The 22,183-nt window shown below is 38.2% G+C and overlaps 1 protein-coding gene across 3 annotated transcripts in view; it reads left to right on the top strand.

Annotated features, from left to right (window-relative positions):
* The first annotated feature begins 9,895 nt into the window (after positions 1-9,895).
* Positions 9,896-22,183, top strand: part of RAB3IP (RAB3A interacting protein) — a 32,834-nt gene continuing 20,546 nt past the window's right edge. For 2 of the 3 annotated variants that reach the window (XM_071423441.1, XM_071423439.1), the window contains exons 1-3: positions 9,896-9,994; positions 18,120-18,392; positions 18,599-18,860. In XM_071423441.1, the coding sequence (XP_071279542.1) occupies positions 18,145-18,392; positions 18,599-18,860 (510 nt within the window). In that variant the 5' untranslated portion in view covers positions 9,896-9,994; positions 18,120-18,144. Of the gene's footprint in view, positions 9,995-16,035; positions 16,144-18,119; positions 18,393-18,598; positions 18,861-22,183 lie in introns of all 3 variants that reach the window. The other variant, XM_071423440.1, reaches the window with a different exon arrangement.

The following is a 22,183-nucleotide window of genomic DNA, read 5'->3' as shown; positions in this document are numbered from 1 at the left end:
CAGAAAGAATGGAAGTTTCTGCCATTGTTTACCTTTCTTCTTGTTGTTAATGGCCGAAGAAAGACACTTTGATGTCAAAGCAGGCGAGATATTGGACTGTGGCATGTGTGTGTCAGGCAGTGGCCTGTGGTGAAAGATGACAAATCATTTTAGCATTCAGTGACTTGGCATGGAGAAACATACTGCCTGATCCTATTACAGAGACTGCCCTGTGCAAGGAAAATTCTTAACAACAGGGATATTTTAAGGTCACAGGGAAAATAATTACTTAGACCTAAAACATTTTTCTTTGCTGAGCATAATAGTTTGCTGGTCTTACTGAGTGGTAAATAATAGCACCTCTATGTGTCAGGGGGTATCAGGTGGTTTTCCTGGCGGCTCTTCAGTATTCCTGCAGACTGGAGTGGCAGAGATTGCTCTACTGCCTCTGAGCTGTTTTGCAGAAGACATGAGATTTAGAGCTCCTGTGTTTTCAGAGGCAGAAATAAATACAGGTTTCCTGTGTAGCTCCATTGGGACTGGTTCTGTAGGAAGTACTCCTCTTTTTATCTCTAAGGTGTCCCTATTTCCTTGTTGGATATTTCCAAAGATAGGCTTTTACCTCTCTTCCTCTGTTTCCCTCTAGGGAAATGTAGTTTCATCTACATACATCTACAAAAATAAGTTTTCAGAAGCCCCTTTCTACATGCAGTTCTACTAATGATCACTGATAATGGTGTATTTTGCATTCATTTTCTCTTGATGTACTTTGAACACACACAAGAGACAAAAACACTTTAGCACTGTGTAACTAGACAGGTTTCTGCTAGTATCATCCATGGATGTTTAACAAGATAGCTGAGTGTAACAGATAGAAATCTAGCAAATAAAACTTATTTAATATATTTATGCTTTTGACTTCTCTTTTCTCTTGATTTTTGAACCCATTTATACTGGAAGATTTCTGGAAGAGACATTAATACGTATCATGTGCTAGTGAAGCTTCAAGCAAGCACTTCAGTATCTGTAACATCACATAATGCCAATATCCAATGAAATGCCATAAAAAATAGGCTAAAATATGGTCTGAACAACATGAAAGAATTATCTTATTGAAAGGAAGTGAATAATTTAAGTGTTGGGAAGAGAGCAGCATTAAAGAATCCGCTGTCAGATTTTCTCAAATGAGAATATATTGAGTTTTGCTATACTTTTCTACTTACTGTCACTTGCTGGAATTCTTGTCTTAAATAAATCAGTAAATTAACATAAAATGTCCTCTGCCCATAGAATGACTTGCTGTGCTATCTAACAGTCTCTTTCATGAGAGAAATTGCAATAATTAAAAGTTAATCTAGTGGGAGAGATACCACTGTACTTTGCATCACTCAATGTGGGTTATGGAAATATACTTTAAAGGAGGCTCTTTTATCTCCTGAAGTCACATGGTAGAATACTTGAGAGGATTACAAATGAATCTGTCTGCAGGATAAAGCCTGCTGTCCTGACAGATTATTCTCTGAGTACTGTAAAACTGCAATCAAAAATACTATGCTTTGCAACTTCCTTGTAATGAAATAAACATCATTTGTTATGCAGCAGTGCTGAGTTTGCTATTAGAAATATTATTACTGTGACTCTTATCAGTCTCAACAATCCTTTTATTGGCAAAAGGCACAGACACACGATGTCACCATGGGACTCATCAGACACAAGATGAGATCCACAAGGCACCCAGGAATAAGGTGTCCAGAAACTGGATTCAAAAGCCAGTGCCTGGATTGACTGGGAGAGCTTTCTCATGACTTAAGACTTATGTCTCCAAAGTGCTCCATATCATGTTCATCTGAAACAAGCTGGGTAGGTTATTTAATACATGCTAGCACAGTTTAAGTGGAAGCTAAATGGTTAAAAGGCAATCACAGAAGGAGAGGTGCTTGATCTTGCTCTACGAATTGGCTTTTCTGAAGTGTCAGTGTACTTTGCAATATAGCCAGGGTTTTAAAACTTCTTGCACATTATCAAATATTAGATATTAGACAATTTCTTTACACCTAAAAATGCAGCTGATTGCACAGCCATTTGCATAATCATTCTTTTTTTGACATGCTGATGCTGCAAAACTGTAATTTCTTTTTAATGAAGAATTTATGTTAACAAAATTTTGTATTGTTCTGGACATTGTAGAGAAGAGTACTGATAGTTGATAGTCTGTGCTTCATAATATATACTTAATACTTATATCTCTTGCATTTCTAAGGGAGTTAAATTACAGAAAGACAAATATTTTCTCTGATTTAAATGTTTATTTTGCACCACAAATATTCACCTAATATATTAATATTAGAGTTAATAATGCGTCGTTGTTTGCTCAATAGGCATTTCTGTGCTCTTAGTCAAGACTTTTGAGGTATCACTGGAAGCCACATAAACTCATGCTCTTTATGGCTTAATGGCCTAGGTTTTCAGTGAGGGATGTTACATCTCAGAATAGCAAATGATGACCCACGTGCCCTGCATGGAAATATAATAACAACAACAAAACAACAATAAAAATAGTATGTAAAAATGGACAATACACATAACACTACAACTGAGCCATTCTGTTTCTACCATTTGACAAGGACAGCCTTGCATATTTGGAGAAATTCTTCAGAGGATTATATTTCGGTTTGTGTTTATGAAAATCCACCTACAAGAATGATGATCCAGATTAGTGCACTATTTAAGATCATAACACTATGCAGTGATGAGTGATACAAAACTGTGGAGCAATTCACCCTATATAACACTGCTAGAGGTGTGATTAAACCGTGTGGCAACTGATTGGAGAAAGTACACCCATTTCCTCTATTCAAATTAAAGGGGACCTCAACCCAAAATTTAGAGTCATGGTACTGGCAAATGCAAATGTGACTTGTAAGGATGGAGGATTTTCTTGAGTTGTCTCTTGGGCAGAGAGATTTGTCGGAGTATCTGCTTGTATGAGAGACAAAGGGAAAGATAAGACAGAAGAGATTCCAAGAACAAGAAAGCAACTAAGAGCAGAAAAGCATTTCGAGGGAAATGTGCCTAGAAAAGGTGAGTTCTTTTGTGTTACTTATTGCCTGGAAAGAATTTGGAATTGTTGTTGTTGCTGTATTTGTGAGAATAGGATTATTGGTGTTTGTGATAAAAAATTATTACATTGAGATGGCTAACCATCATTAATTTCTTTCTGTAAAGGGAACAACTCACATGAGTTTTATCTTATTTAACTAGTTTTATTTCAAAGAACCCTAATAATATATTCTGGTGTTCAAAGTAGCAGTAACACACACATGAAAAGGATTAAACTGAGGACTTTCCTCCATCAGCCAGGTGGTCCTGCCAGTCCTATATTAAAGCAAATTCTGGCTTTCCTCTCTCACATAGTTCAATGCCACACATTTCCCTCAGAACTTCATTTGTTCACTTTTTAGATACTGCTTAAGAGGGAAAAAACCAGAAAGAGTGTAAGAAGATCACGTAGCATGCAGGAAAAAGAATAGCATGTTTAGTGAACCACTAAACAACTAAGGTAAACAACTAACTTTTTTCTATGGACAGCAAGTCTGATCATTTCCACCTGAATTTCAACAAATCCTCTCATTCTCTGCTCTCTGCACCTTTTCACTTAGAAAAACTGCCTGAACAGCACCTAAAGCCTTGTTGTTTCCCCAGACATGACGTTCAATCAGTTTGCCAAGAGCAGATGAAACAAACCCTCTGCTTGCTGTGCTGCTGCTGAGCCAGTGCCTGGCCCAGAACATGCACAGACATTGAGTGGTGCTAGCTGGGGAATTTATCCTTCACTCTCCTCTGGGTAAATCCATGCTTTGACTATTTTAATGAGGTGACAGAAAATGTTTCCTACCACGGTGAGTGTGAGAGAACATTTCCAATCAAGGTAACAGAGATGTATATGATACTAGAGCCTAAACTCCCCAGAGACCTTGCACTTTTAAGGTCACTTTGGGAAGTGTAACAGTAATCCCTTTATTTTGTGCAACTGAAACCACTCTGGTTTCAATACTACTTAAGCATTTTTTACCATCTACTGAGTAAAGAACTCAGATTACTTTCCAGAAATGCCTCTCTCCTGCACTGAACTTGCAGAGCCTTGGCATCATGAGTGTGCTGAGCTTGAGAAGAGAGAAGAAGACAAGGAGAAGAAAAGGCCACTCTAAACTGGGACACATTGCTATGCCCAGTGGAGTGATGCCCGTACCAACTAGGTAACTCTAAACAGAAGGTGAATAAAACAGTACTTCTATCACACAGGTAAATGGTTGGTACCTGTAGAAACTTCTCCATAATATCAGCTTCACCTCATAGAGCACAACTCAGCAATAACTGTCAGGCTTGACTGAAGTCTGATTTTGAATCTCTTTGTTGTTGAGCAAAAATAAAGAAAAACCAGCTCATTAAAGCCACATATTCCATTTTCACAGTAACTTCAGTATGAAAGAATGAAGACCTTTGAAAAAGTATTTAAACTTTATCATGTATGTGTTATGGGGAAGGAGGAAGAAGTTTCATTAATTTCATTTAGAGATGGAAAAAATAAAGCACAGGGAAAGTACCAAGGTCCAAAGCAGGCTTGTGAAGAAAACACAGGATTCCTGAGTTCTTCCCTGGTGCCTTTCACTGCTTCTATTTTCAGTGTTTGTGGAGCTGTTTTTGGAGTCTCATCAAGTAAAAGAATTCTTGAGTTTTAACAACAGGTTTGTTGGGCCTAAAAGTTTGTTTGGATTTTTGGAAAGATAACTTTCATGTGAAAATCTATTTTGTATTTTTATTTTCTGATTTCTGAGTTCAGGTTTGGTATCTCTGCTGTCTTCCAACTAGGGATGAACACGTTGTACTATTTTTAATCACACTTTGGATCCGTCCCTGGCTTGCTTCTAAAGATAAATTAAGCCACATGTCAGTCCTTACATAAGTTGGTAAGCCCATTTCAGTTGTTATGTTTCTTCTATTTAGTATTGCTAAGTTTATAAGCATCTTCAAAAAAATGTAGAGGCATTATTATTTCATATTCAACAGTAGAATCTGTCTAGTTCAGCAGCTTGTTTGCAGAATCAGTCTTATGGTCAAAGTGGGCAATTGTAATCTAATGTGCTTGAAGGGGAAATTTCTTTTTAATCCTTGTCATTTTAATAGTTAATGAAGAATGTATATTTTTATTAATTTCTACATTCCTTGGTTAGGCTGTTTTCTGTGCATTCCCTTAACATTGTTTTGGGTTTTTTTTTTTTTAATCAGTAAAGAATGTGCCATTGTTTTATTATTTGTCAGTGAGTTCTGCCAGTTGTGTATAGATATATGCTGTGTATAAAAGAATTTATTTGCCAAGTTTATATTTTTTAGTATTCAAGCCTTGACTTTCAATTAATGAATACAGGGCTTTAATGAGTATTTCCTTTTTATACGTCATTTAAAGTTCTTCTTTCTACATTAATTTAATGCACGGACAGCAGAGGTGATAACATTGGTAACAGAGGTGAAGACCATAAAGCAGTTTGAGTTTTTGATGCTGCAACATATTTCTTGCATGATTTGAGCACATCATTTGAAGACAAATAGGAAAGAATCAATATATGTGATACAGATAGAGTTTGCTAAGGCTTTTGAAATTCCCTCCTGTGACATCTCATAAGAAAGGGAGGGGTATGCTGTCCAGCATAAACTACTGTAAAAACAATACAAGACGGGTATGAAAACCTCACTCAAACCATGTTTTTAGAAGGTCAATTTTTCAAGAGGAGCATCTCAGCTCAGAGATAACTGCATGTTATCAGATCATTCTGGATCTGATAACATGCAGTATTTTAATTAATGACGTGGCTGATGGAATAGACAGTGCACTTATCATCAAATCTGCAAGACGTGAAAGGTCTTAAACATTTTTTTTTTCAGAACAAGATTAGAATTCAGTAAGAATCAATGGACATAGAAGAAAATTCACAAGTGAGGTTATACACAAGCTGGAGAAGGACTGGTTAAGCAGTGTTCTCCTGCCAAAAGAGAAAAAACAAAGGATCTTTGGTGGGATGTATAAGCAGATGTGTGATATCTTGAAGTCAGTGCTCATCAGACCCCAGCTGGAGTGCTGTGCCTGGAGTTGAGCACTGTTCTGATAAAGACCCACAGGAAGAAACCCAGCAAGAACAATAAAAACAATTGGAGGTCTAAAAAACATCACCTTTGAGGAAAGATTAAAATAATTGTTTATTCTTTGATGAAACTGAGGGTATAAGTGATACTATGAAATGCCCTGAATTCTGCTTCCTGTATTCACTGAGATAAGCTCGTTACCTCTTCTACACTGCAGCACAGGAGATGAGGTTAGACTTTGGAAGATGCTTGTAACTCCAAGGTTAGTTCAGTACTGGAATGTACTGCTCAGGGAGGCTGTTCTGTCTTTCACCATTGGAAGTTTTGAGAAAGGGCTTCAGAAGCAGTTAATATTAATCCTGATTATTTTATGTTATTCTGGGCCTTTTTTTAGTGGGTAGATTTGAACAATAACACAGATCTCACCAGTTTTATCATTCGGTTAGTTGGACAGGAAGGGCAGCATAAAGAGAGGTTTTAGAGCTCCAATCAGCTAGAACCTTATTTATGCCAATGTACCAATTGGATTTGCTTTCCAAATGGTTAGCTAAACACTGAAGAAATGTGCCTGAGTGGTGAACTAGAGTTTCCAGTACTGCTAGCACTGTTTCAGCTGAGCTAGTAGAAGCGGGGGGAGAATTTCTACAATAGGTAAGACTTACAGTCTCTGTACCTTTTTTTGTATATAGTGGATCATTCTTTGGGTTTTTTTTTTTTCATTGTACTATGGGGTTTCAATGCATGTGTGACTGCTATTAATAGATTTATCCTTTGGCTTTCTTGAGTTTATTGTTTTGTAACATCTTGACAAAAAGGGAGTACAGTTTAATAAGTACAGTTCATTCAATATTAAAAAAGTAATAAAATAAACAAGTAAGAAGTACCATAGGCAAGTAGAAAGTGAAATTTCAAATTTTATTTGTTTTATTTATCCATGACATTGCTGGGACATCCTCCCCTACTAAACACTTAAACATCTTCTACAAAGAGAACAACTATCTCTTTCTTTAACTCTTCCCAACCTGTAGGGGGAAAAATTACATTAGCTGGCATTTGCGCTTCTGTGTGGAGATGAGAAACTTTAACTAAATTCAGATCAAAGAAAAACTACACACTTGTTTTTTCTGAAGTCCTGCAGCAATCCTTGCCTTCAACAGAGAGCCCTGTCTCTTCTGTTTTCTTCTCCCTGAAACAGATTTCTTAGGATCAGTGGACTGTAACTATTAGTAAAGGAAACAACCACTCTCTCAGATGGTTCAAATGCGACAGAAGACTTTGATAGACAGAACTGCAGTTCAGGAGGACTCTGTGCAGTGCAGGAACTGCTTGCAGTGACTTTTATCACACCTTCCATTAGTCTGACTGGAGAGAATCTACACAAGACTCAGTCAAGACTCAGTTTTTAGTATATACATTGCTCCAGCCAAGTCTGTGCCAAGATACCTATTCAGTGTGTTCTATCTAGCTGGAGAATGGGAATTTCTGATCTGGGGCATTCGACCACACTATGGAGCTCAAAACAAACAGCCAAACCGTACTGTCTCGTGTGAGTCTGTCTTGGATGATTCTTCCTTGGATGAGCCTCAGACCTACATTACAGGTGGAGGTCTGCACACAGGTCACGCATGTCTCCAGTACTGCCTCCTGCTTTTCCTGACAAGACTTCCTGAATGGATCCTGGACTTGATTTGACATCTCACCTTGGGTGATGGTCACTGGTGTATGGCAAAGCCACCTGGCTCTGCCCTTGGCTGTGCCCTCATTGGTGACCTTGGCTCTCAGTTCATGATGCCTGGAGGAGCAGCTCTGCCCTGACACTGATGTGAAGATCAGGAAGGAGCAAAGGGCTGCATAAAAATACTCTTTCAAAATATCTTTTTCTTTTCCCCCAGCCCCACGCAAAAGACTCCTTCTCTTATTTATGACTCTGGATTTAATTCAATTTATTTATTCAATTTATTTTAGCTTTTAATTTTAACCATGTAAATTATGCTTTCTGTGGTTTGTTGCTGCCTGACTCTTTAAAGTATTACAGGAAAATTCAGGAGTACTTTGACAAAATAAATCTGTTGGTGATTAATTTTAGCAGTCAAATGTCTTTGGAACTGTATTGCTTTTATTTCTTGAAATGCAAGATGTCTAATCTGGTTAAGACAGCAGACTGTCATGCCAAGCACAGTCATTGTACAGGATTAAGAACTATAGGATTACAGATCCTAATTATAGACTCTTGTTGGTTTATTATGTCTTAATAGGTTGTTTTCAACTTATGATTCCACTTGTCATCTCTTTTGCAATCGTGTTTTTAATAAATTTCTGATGCATCTTCTAATTTGTCAAACCTGTATTCTGATAGCACTGCCTGGATTCTATCTCATGTCAATATTAGCAAATTAAATAATTTGAAGTTCAAGGTCCTTATACTGAACATCTCTGCTCTTCTGGGGTTTTATAACAAACTTTAAGTTATACTGCTGTTTGAATATTCCACTTCTGGCACTTTGGTTTCTTGGTTTTCAGATTGCTTCCAGAAAAGGTATAGATGGTGACTTTCTGTAGCCATTTTTCTGCCTGAGCCCCATTGTAGTCCATGTAGATTTACATACTGGAAAATAATTTAGAAGATATGAGTATTTATAGGTACCGTATTTTTACTTTATGAGGAATGACATTGATACATTTGCCTTTGGATGTCATCTTTGTCATATTTTTTTGTTTCAATGAACTTTTTGCTTGGTGGATGCCATGAGGAATGTGCCACAGAGAACATTATTTGTCTGTGGCTATGTCCTGCAAGACTGGCCAAGCAGGATTCTTTCACATTCAGTGGAAAGCTGTCAAGATAATTAAAGTTTCAATTATTGACTGGAATGCAGCCTAGATTCCTTAACTGATGAATGGGACAAGGTCCTGTTTACCTTAGTTTTTTGCTCAAGTTCCTCACCATGCAGCACACGATTCAGTTCACCTGCACTAAAAGCAAGGAAAGTACATGGTCCAGCTAATACTGCTCTCATTTGAAGCATATTTTTTGGCACTGTAATCAGACCAGTGGTGAAATGGAGTCTTATTTATAGCAGCTTTATAACATTTGCCTATCACCTTTAAGACACAGGACACACAGAACAGTACAGACCAGGACTTCAAGTGCGCTAAGTACCATGCTTGTGTCAGGTGGCAATGGGGACAGTTTAAGGCGAGCCCAGATGAGACATAGATGAGACATAGCAGCAATTGCTCTTAATCAAACTACTGGGGCTGGAAAAACACCTCTCCTTAGCAAGTGAGGCCTTTTATAGCTCTATACGTGGCCTGATTTCAGAAATTTTGTGTGTACAGTTCAGTCTTTAATTATGAAATTATAAATACATTAGGGAGGCTTGGAACCTGATTTGGAGCAGTGCATGCCCCATGAATGAAAATTGCTGGATAACCACCTGGCATATTTTTCATTTTCTCATTTTCAATTGTGCAATCCCGTGCCTTTGTTACTGCATACCATTAAACACAGAATTATTAACTTCCTTGTGTTTTTCGCGGCAACAGAACACTCAAGAGTCTGACAGCTCTGTGCTCGCCTGTCCCTGAAGAGCAGCAATGTTCCAGTGTTTAACTCTCGGGCGCGGTGAAGAGCGGAGGCCCGGCGGCCCGGGCCCTTCGCTCCCTCGCCCCCGCCCCGCTCCCCTCACGGAGGTCACCCGCGTTCCCTCACCCCCGCCCCGCCGCTAGGGGGCGGCAGCGGGGCCGTGCACACCTGCCCCCCCCGCCCTGCTGAGCGCGCCTCGCCGCGCATGCGCGGCCCGGCCCCGCAGGTCGGCTGAGGGGACGCGGCGGCGGCGGCGGCGGCGGCGGCCGCTCCTCTCTCGAGGCTCGGCAGGTACGTGCGGCGGGGGCTGCGCGGCCCCGGCCCCAGCCCCGGCTCCGGCTCCGGCTCCGGCTCCGCCAGTGGGAGCGTGGGGTGGCTGCCCGGGCTGTGGCTCCCCGCTGGTGCTGCTGCACCTGCCCGCCGACGCGTCTCCGGGAGCCTGTGCCCAGGCGGGCGGAGCAGGCGCCGCCGGGAGCGCTGCCCCTAGCCGGGGCGCCGTGCCCGGGCGCAGGCTGGCTGTGGCGGCTCTGGGACTGCCCAGAAGAACGTGGGGACAGGTGACGGCCCGGGCCATGCCGCTGTGCCCGTCTGCGGCGGGAGGGCGTCCCCGGATCCGTCGGGGCTTGCGTGGGCGCGGAAGGGGCAGTCGGCGGCAGGGATGCGCTTGTCCCCGAGTCCAGCGGCGGTCGAAGGCAAAACTGGGCAAAAGTACTTCTCAGGGATCACCCCGGGAAGTGCCGGCAGCACCTGCTCCTGGGGTAGCAGCGGCGGCGGACAAAGAGCCGTGGCATCCCCGGGGCCGGCGGGTCGGAGCAGCTGCCGTGCTCCCCAGGTCGCGCCTGTGCGGGGCCCGAGGAGAAGGGCGGCCCGGCGGCGGTGACCGAGGCGAGCTCAGGAGCGATGAGAGGAGAAGCTGAGCTAGTGCTGAACGCTGAACGCTTCGCCTCCGCTGCCAGAGCTCTCGGCCGGCGGGGCGGCAGGTGCGGATCAGGGAGAGCGCCGAAAGGGGCAGAGAGAGAAGCGGGCCAGGACAGGGCAGGGCAAGGCCCCTTTTGGGGTTCGCAGATTTCGCCCCCCTCGAGGGGTGCCAGAGCAGCCTGGGCAGGGAGCAGAGTGGCGTTCTGCGCTGTGGGACAGTGGGGCTGCGCTCGCCTGTGGTTTTGTGGTTGCTTTATGGTCTGTCGAACGATATTGAGGGCCATACTTAAGTCGCCGATAACTGGTCTTGTAAGCTGAAGTAGTTAAGTAGCATGTTTGACTTTGCCTTAATTTCTAATGTAGTTGTGTTGGACAGTAAGGCTCAGAAAGTAAATTTTGGTACAAGTTGATTTCAAGCGATGAGCTGTGCAGAAATTTGTACTGCCAGAGTGCTGATGCTCCAGTAATTCCCCGAGGGTCGCAGGGCTTTGGAAGTAACAGAACAGAGTGACCAAGCTTTAATGATACCGTCAGAGTTTGTCTTGCTGACAAAAAGCTACAGTGTTTTCATGAGTTTGAAAGTGTGGTCTGTTTTGTTTGCAGATAATATACTAAGTTTTATGTTGGTTGCTTTGTTTGCTGCATTCCTTTTTAAGCATGTTCTTAGGAAGTCTCAAAAACAGTTGTCTAAATAGATAAAATAATTATTCTTGTATAGACTTGCTGTAACTGAAATTATCAGCTTCTCTTTTGAAGCAGATGTAAGGTTATTCAGACTAGACGTATGTATTGGCAGCTACCATCTGTTCAAATATTTGTATTCCTCACTGTAGGGCAAAACCTGAAATCTAGTTGCTTTAATATTTTTATTGTTGTTTCTATTATAGATCTGTTAAATGAGTTTTTGGAAGGGTTAAAGTTTGGCCTTCTGTATTTGTCTCTTGGCAGTCATTCATCCGTTGTGCTTGGTTAGTGTTACCTAGTGAGCAAAGAAGGATAAATAATTTACTGTTCTCATTATGCTTTTAATAAATAACAAATGGGAGTGCACCTCACAGCTGCGACTGAAATATCCATCTTGTTATGCTATATTTAAAAGGAGAATTTTTTTTCCATAGGAGAACAGAACAGTCACAAGAAGCATTTTGATTATAGACTGCAGCTTTCTTCATAGCTGTTATTGATTTGGTTTAAAAATTCATGTAAAATACCAAATGAGATGGTCACTCACTGTTCCACTTAGGTTTATGGATTTTCTCAGAAAGGAGACGTGTACTTTGGATTTTTATTTTTAAGACCCTTTTTAATATGGTATGTAAAATATTGTCTTTCTGTAACCTGTCAAGACTTGTATTAGAGACTTTATTAGCACTAATACACTAACCATTTTTTAATAAATTAAGAAAATATTTCTTTAAATGCATTTGCAGGTACAATGTCAGGAAGTTCATGGTAATTTTACTGAAGTTTAAGTTTACTTACTGAATATTTTCAGTGTTAACTGAAAATGAGAGGATCTTTAGGTCCAAGTCTTGGCAAGAATGACACTACAGTCATTGTGATCAGGTTTAAACCTGAGATGGGCTTGTGAAATTGTTTCCAAGATAAGGCAGAACAAGGCTCTGCTTTAAAAAGAACAGGAACTGCAAAGAGAATCATATTTTCATTTTAATTAACTTGGTTTGAGAGTCTTTGTTAACAGAACAGCATTCTTTGAATGTTTGTTTACAATGAAAGTTCGTGGTATTCTTTGCCTTTGCAAAGCACTGGCTTTTCACTCTAGTAAGAGGTGTACTATCTCCCAGACTCTAAACCATGTTTATTTATAAGTTTCACAAGCACTACATAAATATAGGTCATTGAATCTTGTGTGCTGCTTGTTTCTGTAAGAGAGACACTCGCTGTCTCTACCTATATTTTTCTAGTTGAAGATATACCTAAAAAAAAGTTTTTGAAAGAGATTTTTTTAATCATCAGTTCATCATAACAAAAATCCATGCAATTTCATAAAATCCTGCTATCAAGTAGAGTGTGTTTCTTTTAAAACAGGGCAAAATAATGTTTTCAATGCATAAAGTGAGAGTAAAAATAGACCCACATCATAGTATTCTATGGCAGCAGTAGAGGGAATGCAGTAGAGAAATATTCTCACACTAAACCAAGTGTGTTTCTGCTAGCTGTTAAATTCTGTAAACTTGCTGAACTTACACCTTACCTTCCATTTACTGTCTTGCCTAATTTATCATTTGTTGGTAAATACATAGTGTGAGGTCACTTGAAAATAAAATAAAAGTAGAATATGTAAAGACTGGAATAGTCCAGTGCTTTCTTTTCTCTCATATCCTACTGGCTCAAAAAAAACCAAAAAAAAAAAAAAAGAAAAAGCTTTGTTTTGGGTTCCTGGAGAAGAAATTTCTATCACAATTGCAAGATTTTAGGACTAGGAATTGTTTTTTGCAAACCTTAAAGGAATTCCTATGTCAGATCTTGAATTGTGTTCATGCAATCAGCTGGCATTGATAATGGTATTTAAACTTACTTGAAATCTCTGGCTAAGCTTAAATACAAAACAGTTTAGGAAGAAAATCTACCAGACTTTTTCCTGTGTCTACCTCTCTTGAATATCTTATGCTGGATAGATGTAATTGAATTAGTTTTGAACTTGAAATTATTGCCCATATATGCCTTACAATTTAAATTTTAAACCACCTGTTTGCATCTGATAGGTTTGGAGTAGCAGTACTTAACTGAACTGTTTCTTTAAAAGGTGTTCTTTAATCTACTATTTTTAATTCCCTACTGAGTTCTTTAGAGTTTAAAACATATTACATTCCAGGCTCTGTAATGCCACATATTTCAAAATTTTTTCCCCTAAACCGACTGAGAAGAATGCAGGCCCAGTGGTGGGCTAATGGCCAGTTGTTTTGAGGAAAAATCCACTTTCAATGGATCCACTTTCCAGACCCCTCTCAAATCAGCTGAAGCAGGTTTTGGAGTGTAACAAATGAAGTCTTTGAGACTCAGTTACATATTAAAGGCCTGCTGCATGGAGGTTAAACCACAGTGGCTAATGGGCACATTCTTTTGATGAATACTAACTAGAATTTGCTCTTGGTGTAAATGTTTAGAGGTGTTAACTTTCTTCCTTAAGGGATTTTTTTTTCTTCCTACTCGAGCAGGTAGCCATTCTGTTATGATTGTACTCTTTTACTATTAAAGCTGAAAATGAGATTACTGATGTGTGAAATGTTTGGTGTTGGCATTGCTTTTAAATGGACTATAGCAGTCAGGAGATTGTTCAGAGTTGTTATCTTCAAAGTGTCTGGTATTCAGAAGCAATCTGTGAAAGACAAACTCCAGAGTTTGTGGTAGGTGATTTTCAACAATTTTTTTTCAAAAGGAAAGAAACCTTTATAAATTATTGCCTTTCAGGGGGCGTTTTAGTATTTAGTTTTGAGTGCTTTGGTTCAGACAAGTAGTTAAACCTCTCTTAGAGTTATAACAGAAAAATTAAGTATTTTGATTTGACTGCTGTTAAAAATGTTTGTGGTTCTCAATTTCTGTTAGAAGCTTTAGGAAGTGTTAAACCAACTGTTGTTGAACTGGTTTCTTTGTAGTACATTTTAGTTTACTATTAGACAAAATAGCAGGTTTGAGCATAGCTTCCTCATGAAGTTGTGGTTAGTCAGCAGTGCAGGTGTGGCAGTGAAGAGGTAATAAAAAGCGACCTCCAAATTTGAATTATTTCCAGATGAAAGCATAAGGAAATGAATTATTTTGTTGTTTCATCCTGATTTATTACAGTACTTGACATTTTTATGTCATGCTAATTGCATAGTATCAACTAAGAAAAAAAAGTCATATTTAGTAGGCACTAATGTGATTCCAAGCCTTCACCTTATATTAATGTAGTAGAAGAAAAACTAAGAAAATTAGTTATTTTATCTAACATATGTGCTGCCCTGAAATGTCAGAATATCAGCTTTTGTTCACAGTAGCAGAATTACTACTAAGGAGTGCTGTGTCAACACTGTGTGGCTTTTTTGCACACAGTCAGCTTGGCTCCTAGTGAAGCTCTCAGCTTACCATTTGCTTCGTGTTCCTTCACAGCAAGGCTCTTCATTGCTCCCTTAGTCAATAATATGAATCCTTCCTGCAAGCCTTTAGGAAGCCTCTGATCTTTAATGACACTGAAATTTAATGTGCATTTTTAATTCTTCTCCTTTTGGTTACCACTGCTTTGAAAAGTTCTTTCCCAAGAGAGAGCTTTTAGTTTTACAACCACATTCAAAAAATGCTGTTCTGTTAACAAAGACTCTCAAACCAAGTTAATTAAAATGAAAATATGATTCTTTTTGCATCTATGTTTGGTTTCATGAATGTGTAACGTGTCTTCATAATGGTGTTGGTGAGTCTTGAAACTGAGATACTTAATATGGGCTCCTTTGTCTTGCTGGGTGATGTACCCGGCTTCTGCCTAGTGAGAAGTAATCTTAGGAAAGAAAAAAGTTGTGACTGGAAAGTGTTTTACACAGATGGTTTGCTTATGAGTGCCCATTTGACAGGCTATGGGAAAAATATAGCTGAAGGACTTTATTTTCAGCTCTTCCAGGAATAACTTACATAACTTTTAAAACTTTTTAAAATTCCTGTATTAGAAAGAGCTTGTTTTTGGATAGCTGAGAAGTTATGCGTGGATTTATTTACTGTTTAGGCTGAGGTCAATATTTAATGTATAAGCTGAGTGATATTCTTGTAAATTTCTCAGAGGAGCGGGACCATGTAGGTAGGATAGATTCCTCCCATCCATCCCCTGAACGTATTATTTTGCCAGGGTAAATTGATGTGATGGTCCAGAGGGACAGTTAGAAGTGCATTTGAATATTTGAAAGATAATAAGTAGGCTTTCAATTGTTTTTTTTCTATGGGAGCCAGCGTGGCCTTCTAGGCTTCAGAATATAGACAAATTTGTGTCTGTTATCACAGATATATGGAATGGTGCATCTTTTAACCTGTTGCTTATTCTGTGTACTTAAAAGTATTTGCTTCAAACAGACAGCCCTAGTATTTGTGCAGAGATAGTAAAATAAATGAAAAAACAGTAAAGAAGCTTTTCTTGAGCCTTTCGTTTATTCTTGGAGAAGGCTAAGTAGTATTATTTTAAAAAAGTTTTTTGAAAAAAGCCTTGCATAGCAAAGTTCAGCCAGTGGTGATTCAAAGTTCCATGATATCTCTACTGAATATCAAGGCAGACTGTGAGTTTTAAGAGTAACTAGCAATGACAAACATCTTTCAAACTTGAAACAGAAACTAGTCAACATCAGGGAGTATGTGGCAAAAGTGTGTTCCTGTTTTAGTTTCGGGTGGGTCTCATTGTCTGCTTCTGTTTTGTGGATTTGGGTGCACTTTCCTAGGTGCTGTAGAAAAGACAAGGCATCCAGACAGCCCTCCCACATCCATGTTCAGAGCCTGTGTCTTCTGTGAAGACTGGAATCCAAAAAATTGAGAATTTTAAGTGGCAGGTTGGTATTGTTGCCAGTATAGTGGTGCTGGGTATGGCTGGCTTGGTTAAAGAAGAGGACAGTGGTGGGAACAAAGAAAGGGAACCTGTTTGTGTAGATGTCACCCTGACTTTGAGATCTGCAACTTGGATATTTTTCAGCTGGTGTGATGAACTATAAAGATGACAGTATTTTAGCTTATTAAATGTAAAACAATTATGTAATAATTGCATTGTAGAGCTGAAAACATTCTTGAAATTAAACTTTGAAGAAATGTCCTGTAGCTGTGTCAGTTCCTTCATTTTAATTTGTCTACTTAACAGGCTTTATCATCATATAGAGCATGTAATTATAAGGCTTCTAATAGTTAAGAACTGAAAACAAACAGTGATATTTGCCAAAGTTACTTAAACTCAAAAATAAGCTTTTCGTCTCTGTTATAGGAAAGCTTCAAAGCCCAAAGTGTTTTTCTGCGTAAATCATTTGTGCAACTGCTCTTGATAGTTCAAAATAAAACAAATTTCTGCATGAAATTTTCTGCACAAAAGGAACCTGAAACAAAACCATTCCTTTTTGTTCATGTAGGGTCCTTTTTGTCTCTTAAGTTTCTTAGAGGGGGATGAATTTTTTCTTTTATTTTTTTACCTTTTTTTTTTTTTTTTTGAGCAATTAACATATTCTTGCTGTCTGAATGGTTGAATTTCTCCCACATGTACCTGCTGATGTGGCCAAGCTCTGTGTTTCACTCTGGTGTATACACACCACAATCCTTGAGATGCAGAACAGTTTTGAATAGTGTTCTTTGAGTTTAAGGTGACCAGAAAGTCTTAATTTAACTAAAACGTTACTTCATATGTAACTTTGGGATTCTGTTCTTGATGTCTTCCTGTGTGTTTTGTGAAGTAGCTAAGGAAGTGGATGTACATGTAAGGTGATGGCATCCTCTCTTCCTGGTTATGACCATCATCTTTCTAGATCTTCTTCCTGCCTTGTCTTTTCAAGTGTAGGATTAAGCAACTGTCTCTGTAAAATACGATTTATTATTTTGTTTAGATTTTTTGCACATTAGATAACTTTTTGACCACTTTCTCTCTTCTTTATTTATGTAACGTGGAAAAGGTGGAATTTTTTGCAGTGAATAATCAGTGCTAAGTAATTCCTTCACAAATTTCTTCATACTCCTTCCAACATACAGTTTTGAATTATGCAAAGATTTTTGTCATCTCTGAGAAATTGCTGGAAAGTAGGACTTGTAAAATTATGTGTTGTAAATGTTTTCTGTTGATTTTATGAAAACCATATGTAATTAAAAAAGAAATTGAAAGATTGGCAGTGAAATTGCCAATTCATAGTACTTTTTACCTATAATATATTTTTGGTATACTTGTTCACAATTGTCATGTTCACTTAACCATGGGATGTATTAAATATATACCATCATACTTCATGAGAAATCTTATTAGCAAAGTCTGTCATTTCAGTTAACTGTTAAAAGATCAGATGTATAATTGAGCCAAAACCACTATGGACTGTAATTTATTTAAAGGTTCACTGATTTCTGTCCTAGATTATTTGCTTCATTGAGATGAAAATTGGAAGTTTTATGTTTAAAACTTTTTCTTTTCTTCACTGATTCCCAGGTCTGCCCCTCTTTCATGAATGAAATATATTTGTTTTAATATGAAACAGCTCTAGATCATATTAAGAATGACATTGTTTTATGATGTAGAGTATGTTCTTGATTTCATCATCCCATTTAGATGGGATAACAGAGTCTGCTGTTAGATCTTCTGGACTCAGCAGTACAATGGGTGGGAAAGAACATTTTTGGTGGTTGAAGTTTGTACTTTTGCTGGAGTAGTTCACAGTTTCTATTCTATCACAAAGTATTCTGAACCTATTTGAGTGAACATATTGAACATTTAAGATTCAAATAGCTGTCAGCTATATTTAAGTATTTCCTGTTTACTTTCTGATAATGTGATTATTTCATTTAGGGATTCATATAATGAGGCTTTTATTATGGCCAGTGACCCCTTGGAAGGCTTTCATGAAGTGAACCTCGCTTCACCTACTACACCAGATCTTCTTGGAGTAAATGAGCCAGGGACTCAGGAACAAACTACCTCACCCAGTGTAATCTACCGACCACATCCTTCTGTTGTGTCCACACCAATCCAACCCAATGCATTGAATGTTTCTGACCTTCCCACACAGCCTGTTTATTCATCTCCCAGACAACTGAATTGTGGAGAAGTATCAGGTGTCAGGTAAATGCCAAGTGTCTTTTTATTTAAATTGTTGATGTTTGTTGCATATAAACTATTTGCATCATTAAAGATAGTTTTAATATTATTTACAATGTTGCAATATTAAATTGTGTCCATAATTATATATTCAGCATCACTACTGCCACTTCTAAAATACTTACTCTTAATGTATTATATAAATAAAAATTATATTGCTCTCTTTACAGCATCAATGTTACCGACGCAGTACTTTGTTCTACCTCTGGACCCCAGAGTGGGTCATTCAATCACAGTAATGCCAGGAAGGAGAGCAATAACGTGGAGAGAGAGCTTTTGCAGGGTACTACAGTAGCAGATGTTGCTGAAGGAAATGAAGATATTTTTGGGTTGAGTACAGACAGTTTATCTCACTTACGGAGCCCATCTGTACTGGAAGTAAGAGAAAAGGGCTATGAGCGATTGAAAGAAGAACTTGCAAAAGCTCAGAGGGTAAGGTTCGTTGTCTTGTTTCCTCCCTCTTTTTCTCTCTTCAAAGTGTTTCTAATATTGCAGAATGATAGATAGGCCAGAAAGTGTATTTGAAGTCTGCTCATTTCTTCTAGATTTATTATGATGTAATTATTTTATGTAAAATTTTCTAACTACTTTTCTAAGACAGTACTGATGTCTTAGAATTATTCTTTGATAATGTTTTTTTTTCTAGTGCTGCTGCTGCTACTTAACCACGGAAGCTTTTGCTGCAATATCTGGTTAAACACACTCTCTTTTTGAAATGTAGGCTTTCCTTCATTCTGACATTTGAGAATAGGAGTAGTTTTCTGTCATTCTGTTGTTACTGAATAAGTATTTATAGACACTGATTATATACCTTTCGAGTCTTCTTTCCTCTAGAGTTTAAAAGTGTAGCATGTGTCATGGAATTTATAAATGCTTTAGAAACAGAAGTGTTTCATAGGGGAATGCTTGCATAGGAAAGAAGCAGTAAAAATGCCTCTAATGTTCTTTAGAGTACTGATACACTACACTTCAAATTGAATATGGATACCTTTGAAGACACTGTGTCTCAATTCATTAATATTTGTAAAGCGCTTTGTCTTGTTTGGATAGATGGTGCTATATAAATGCAAAATCATTATTTATCATTTTAACATTTCTCTGTGCTTAAGTTTTTGAGTAGATGTTGTGCTATTTGTATCTGTGCCCTTTCTCCTCCTCTAGGTGACTCCATTCTTGTTTAGGTTTAAGCTCATCTTGTGTTTGAACTTGCTACCCTCTGTTTGTTACCTTATCTTGTTGGATGCAATCATCATTATTGTCATAGCGAACCTTAACTATGGATTCAGACATTGCTTTTTCTGTTGTATTGCTGAGTAGTGGCTTCCTTTGCTAATGTGTGTGTTTGCTTAGCTTTTGGCCACTGAAAGAAAACATTAACCTGAGCTAAACTTGAGGACCTTGCATGTGAATATATAATCCTAGCAGTTAAACTTGGAACCCTCGAAAATAAGAAATTAACATCCAAACTTTAGAAAAGCTCTTCTTTACAGTGTATGAAATTACAGCTCATGTACTTGAGAACCACAGCTTGGATCTGCTGCTGATAGCTTGGAATGATCTAAAAATCTTATTCCAATGTATATCACTTTGTCTCTTAAAGATGGAAATGTTTCTTATTTCACTCTAAAATTTGTTAAGGCTGTTCTTAAGGAAGTGGCATGAAGGCTGCTAGGACATACTTAACTGCATGTTATATGTTTTTCAAGCCCTTTGTGTGGTCTTAATAGAAGCAATTCAGCACTAACTTGCGACTGTTGATGTCAGAGTTCTTGCTAATTCTCAACTCTTCATGTGATTCTTACCTGTGTTATACTGGAGAGGTAACTTGCTTGGCTTGTCTTTCTGAACTTGCACTGTTTCAGAATTGCTTAGTCATGGCAGGGGTCTGTACAGACTCTACAACCATAAACCTCTTCCTTCCATTATACCCACTTTCTTCCTCTTCCTGCATGAGGACTACTTTTTCCTATCCCTAATTCATCTCTGGTATCTTTCCTCCAAAACTCATGGCTGTTCACATAGTGCTGTATCCTCTCTGTGATATTCATATGTCATGCAATCTTTAAACTTCTGTTTCCAAGCACACTCACTTCTGTTGGTGAGAGCTCAGTTCAAGCCCTCTAGGGATGTAATGAATAGGTAGTGTCTTTGTATAACTGGTTGTCTTTTGTGTAATGGCTTTAAATTCTCTGTAATTCTCTGAGCTGTTTACTAGTGAGAAAAATGAGAATTACAATTTGCACTTGAAGCTTATTAAGCCTGGAAGCTTTACAGGCTACAGAGAGTGAACAAAGTAAATGCAAATTTGCTATTTTGCATTTTTCATTTGTTCCAAATTTCCTGCTCAAACTGTGTGCTATTGTACTATACATTAAAAATTGTTTTGAATGTGTTGCAGTTGTGATCAGAAGGGGAACTAGAAAGGAAAATGAAACTTTAAAGTTTAGGGATCCACTGATTTTTTCCTTTTGCTTGGAGTGCAACTTTTTTCTTAAAGTGCTGTCAGTTTTTTATATTAGATAATGCATGTATGCCATATATTTGTTAGACATTTCAATATGGTTCCTGAATAAATTATTCAGTAATAGTAATAGAATAAGTATTATTTTTTTCCTGCTTTGTGTGTGCCTTGGATTTCTTAAGACCATAGACTTCTTAAAATGAAAGATGTTGCTGGCAAGATTGTTAAAAAAAGTCTTTCAAAAGTTTGTGTCTTGATGAGAGAAAAATACACTTTCTACTTCAATCTAGATTAGTTGAAGCATCAGATCATGTCATAAGATTGGGAGGGAAGGCTGGGTCAGAGGTTAACAGCAGTGCTGAATTCTCTACTAATGGGGCATTTACAATTTTATGTTTGCCTTAAAATGCTCTCTTAATTAAAATGACAGATTTTTTTCAATCTCTGAGACTATTCAGATAATTTTTTGCTTATTTTTTAACTGAAGTGGTAATTGCTGGCTATATTCTAAAAGTGGAGATGAGTGTTTGCTTTAGATCATCTGAACCCTTCTTGTTTCACTAATCTTCTAAAGCAGCATCAGGGAAATGGAGAAGGTGTTAAAAGACTTAGTGATTGTAATGCCTGGGACCTTATGTCCTCGTGTCTCTATGCATTTGTATTTTCCATATATTTTCCATGTTTGCATTGAGCTCTGTCACTGTGGTTATTGACTGTAGGTCAAGCACATGTAGATAGTCTCCAGAGAATAGGGATGGTATTTTGATACATCACTATATACATTTCACACATCGTATTTGTTGGTAACACAAATATAGTGGAGTCCTTGCAAGGGAATACCTTTTGCTTTTCCTCTGACTTAACCAGCATACTGCATGTGTTTTAGGTAGCTTACCTGTAGTTTCTGAGCTTTAGCATTTCATAGTCATGTTTTTCTTGAATTCTTGTGGGATTTGACCCAAAACTATTTCCTTGTCAAAGAAGCTGATGTTTTAGCCCTCTTTGATGAGGAAAGAGCAGTCTGTCAGAGGTGATGGTAACGTGTTTGGTTTCCATGATTCCTATGACCTTTTAGAGTAAGATCTGTATAATTAGTAACAAGTAAAACAATGTTTGACTTTCTGTAGTAAAATGTGAATGAATTATATTTTCCTAGTAGACTAAAATTGATTTGTTTTCCCATGATACAGTAATTCTTGTGAAAGAGGTGACAGTACAGAATGTACTGTAAATTTCAGCATAGTTTGAGAGCCTGATTCTCAAATCTAGAATTTTCTTTCAAAGGCTTCAATTT

Source organism: Agelaius tricolor, unplaced genomic scaffold (genome assembly GCF_023055355.1).
Source record: "Agelaius tricolor isolate 1412-34295 unplaced genomic scaffold, bAgeTri1.0.p SCAF_3, whole genome shotgun sequence".
NCBI classification, from domain to species: Eukaryota; Metazoa; Chordata; class Aves; order Passeriformes; family Icteridae; genus Agelaius; species Agelaius tricolor.
The sequence above is the reverse complement of the archived record's forward strand: the minus strand, read 5'-3'. Positions and strand labels throughout refer to the sequence as shown.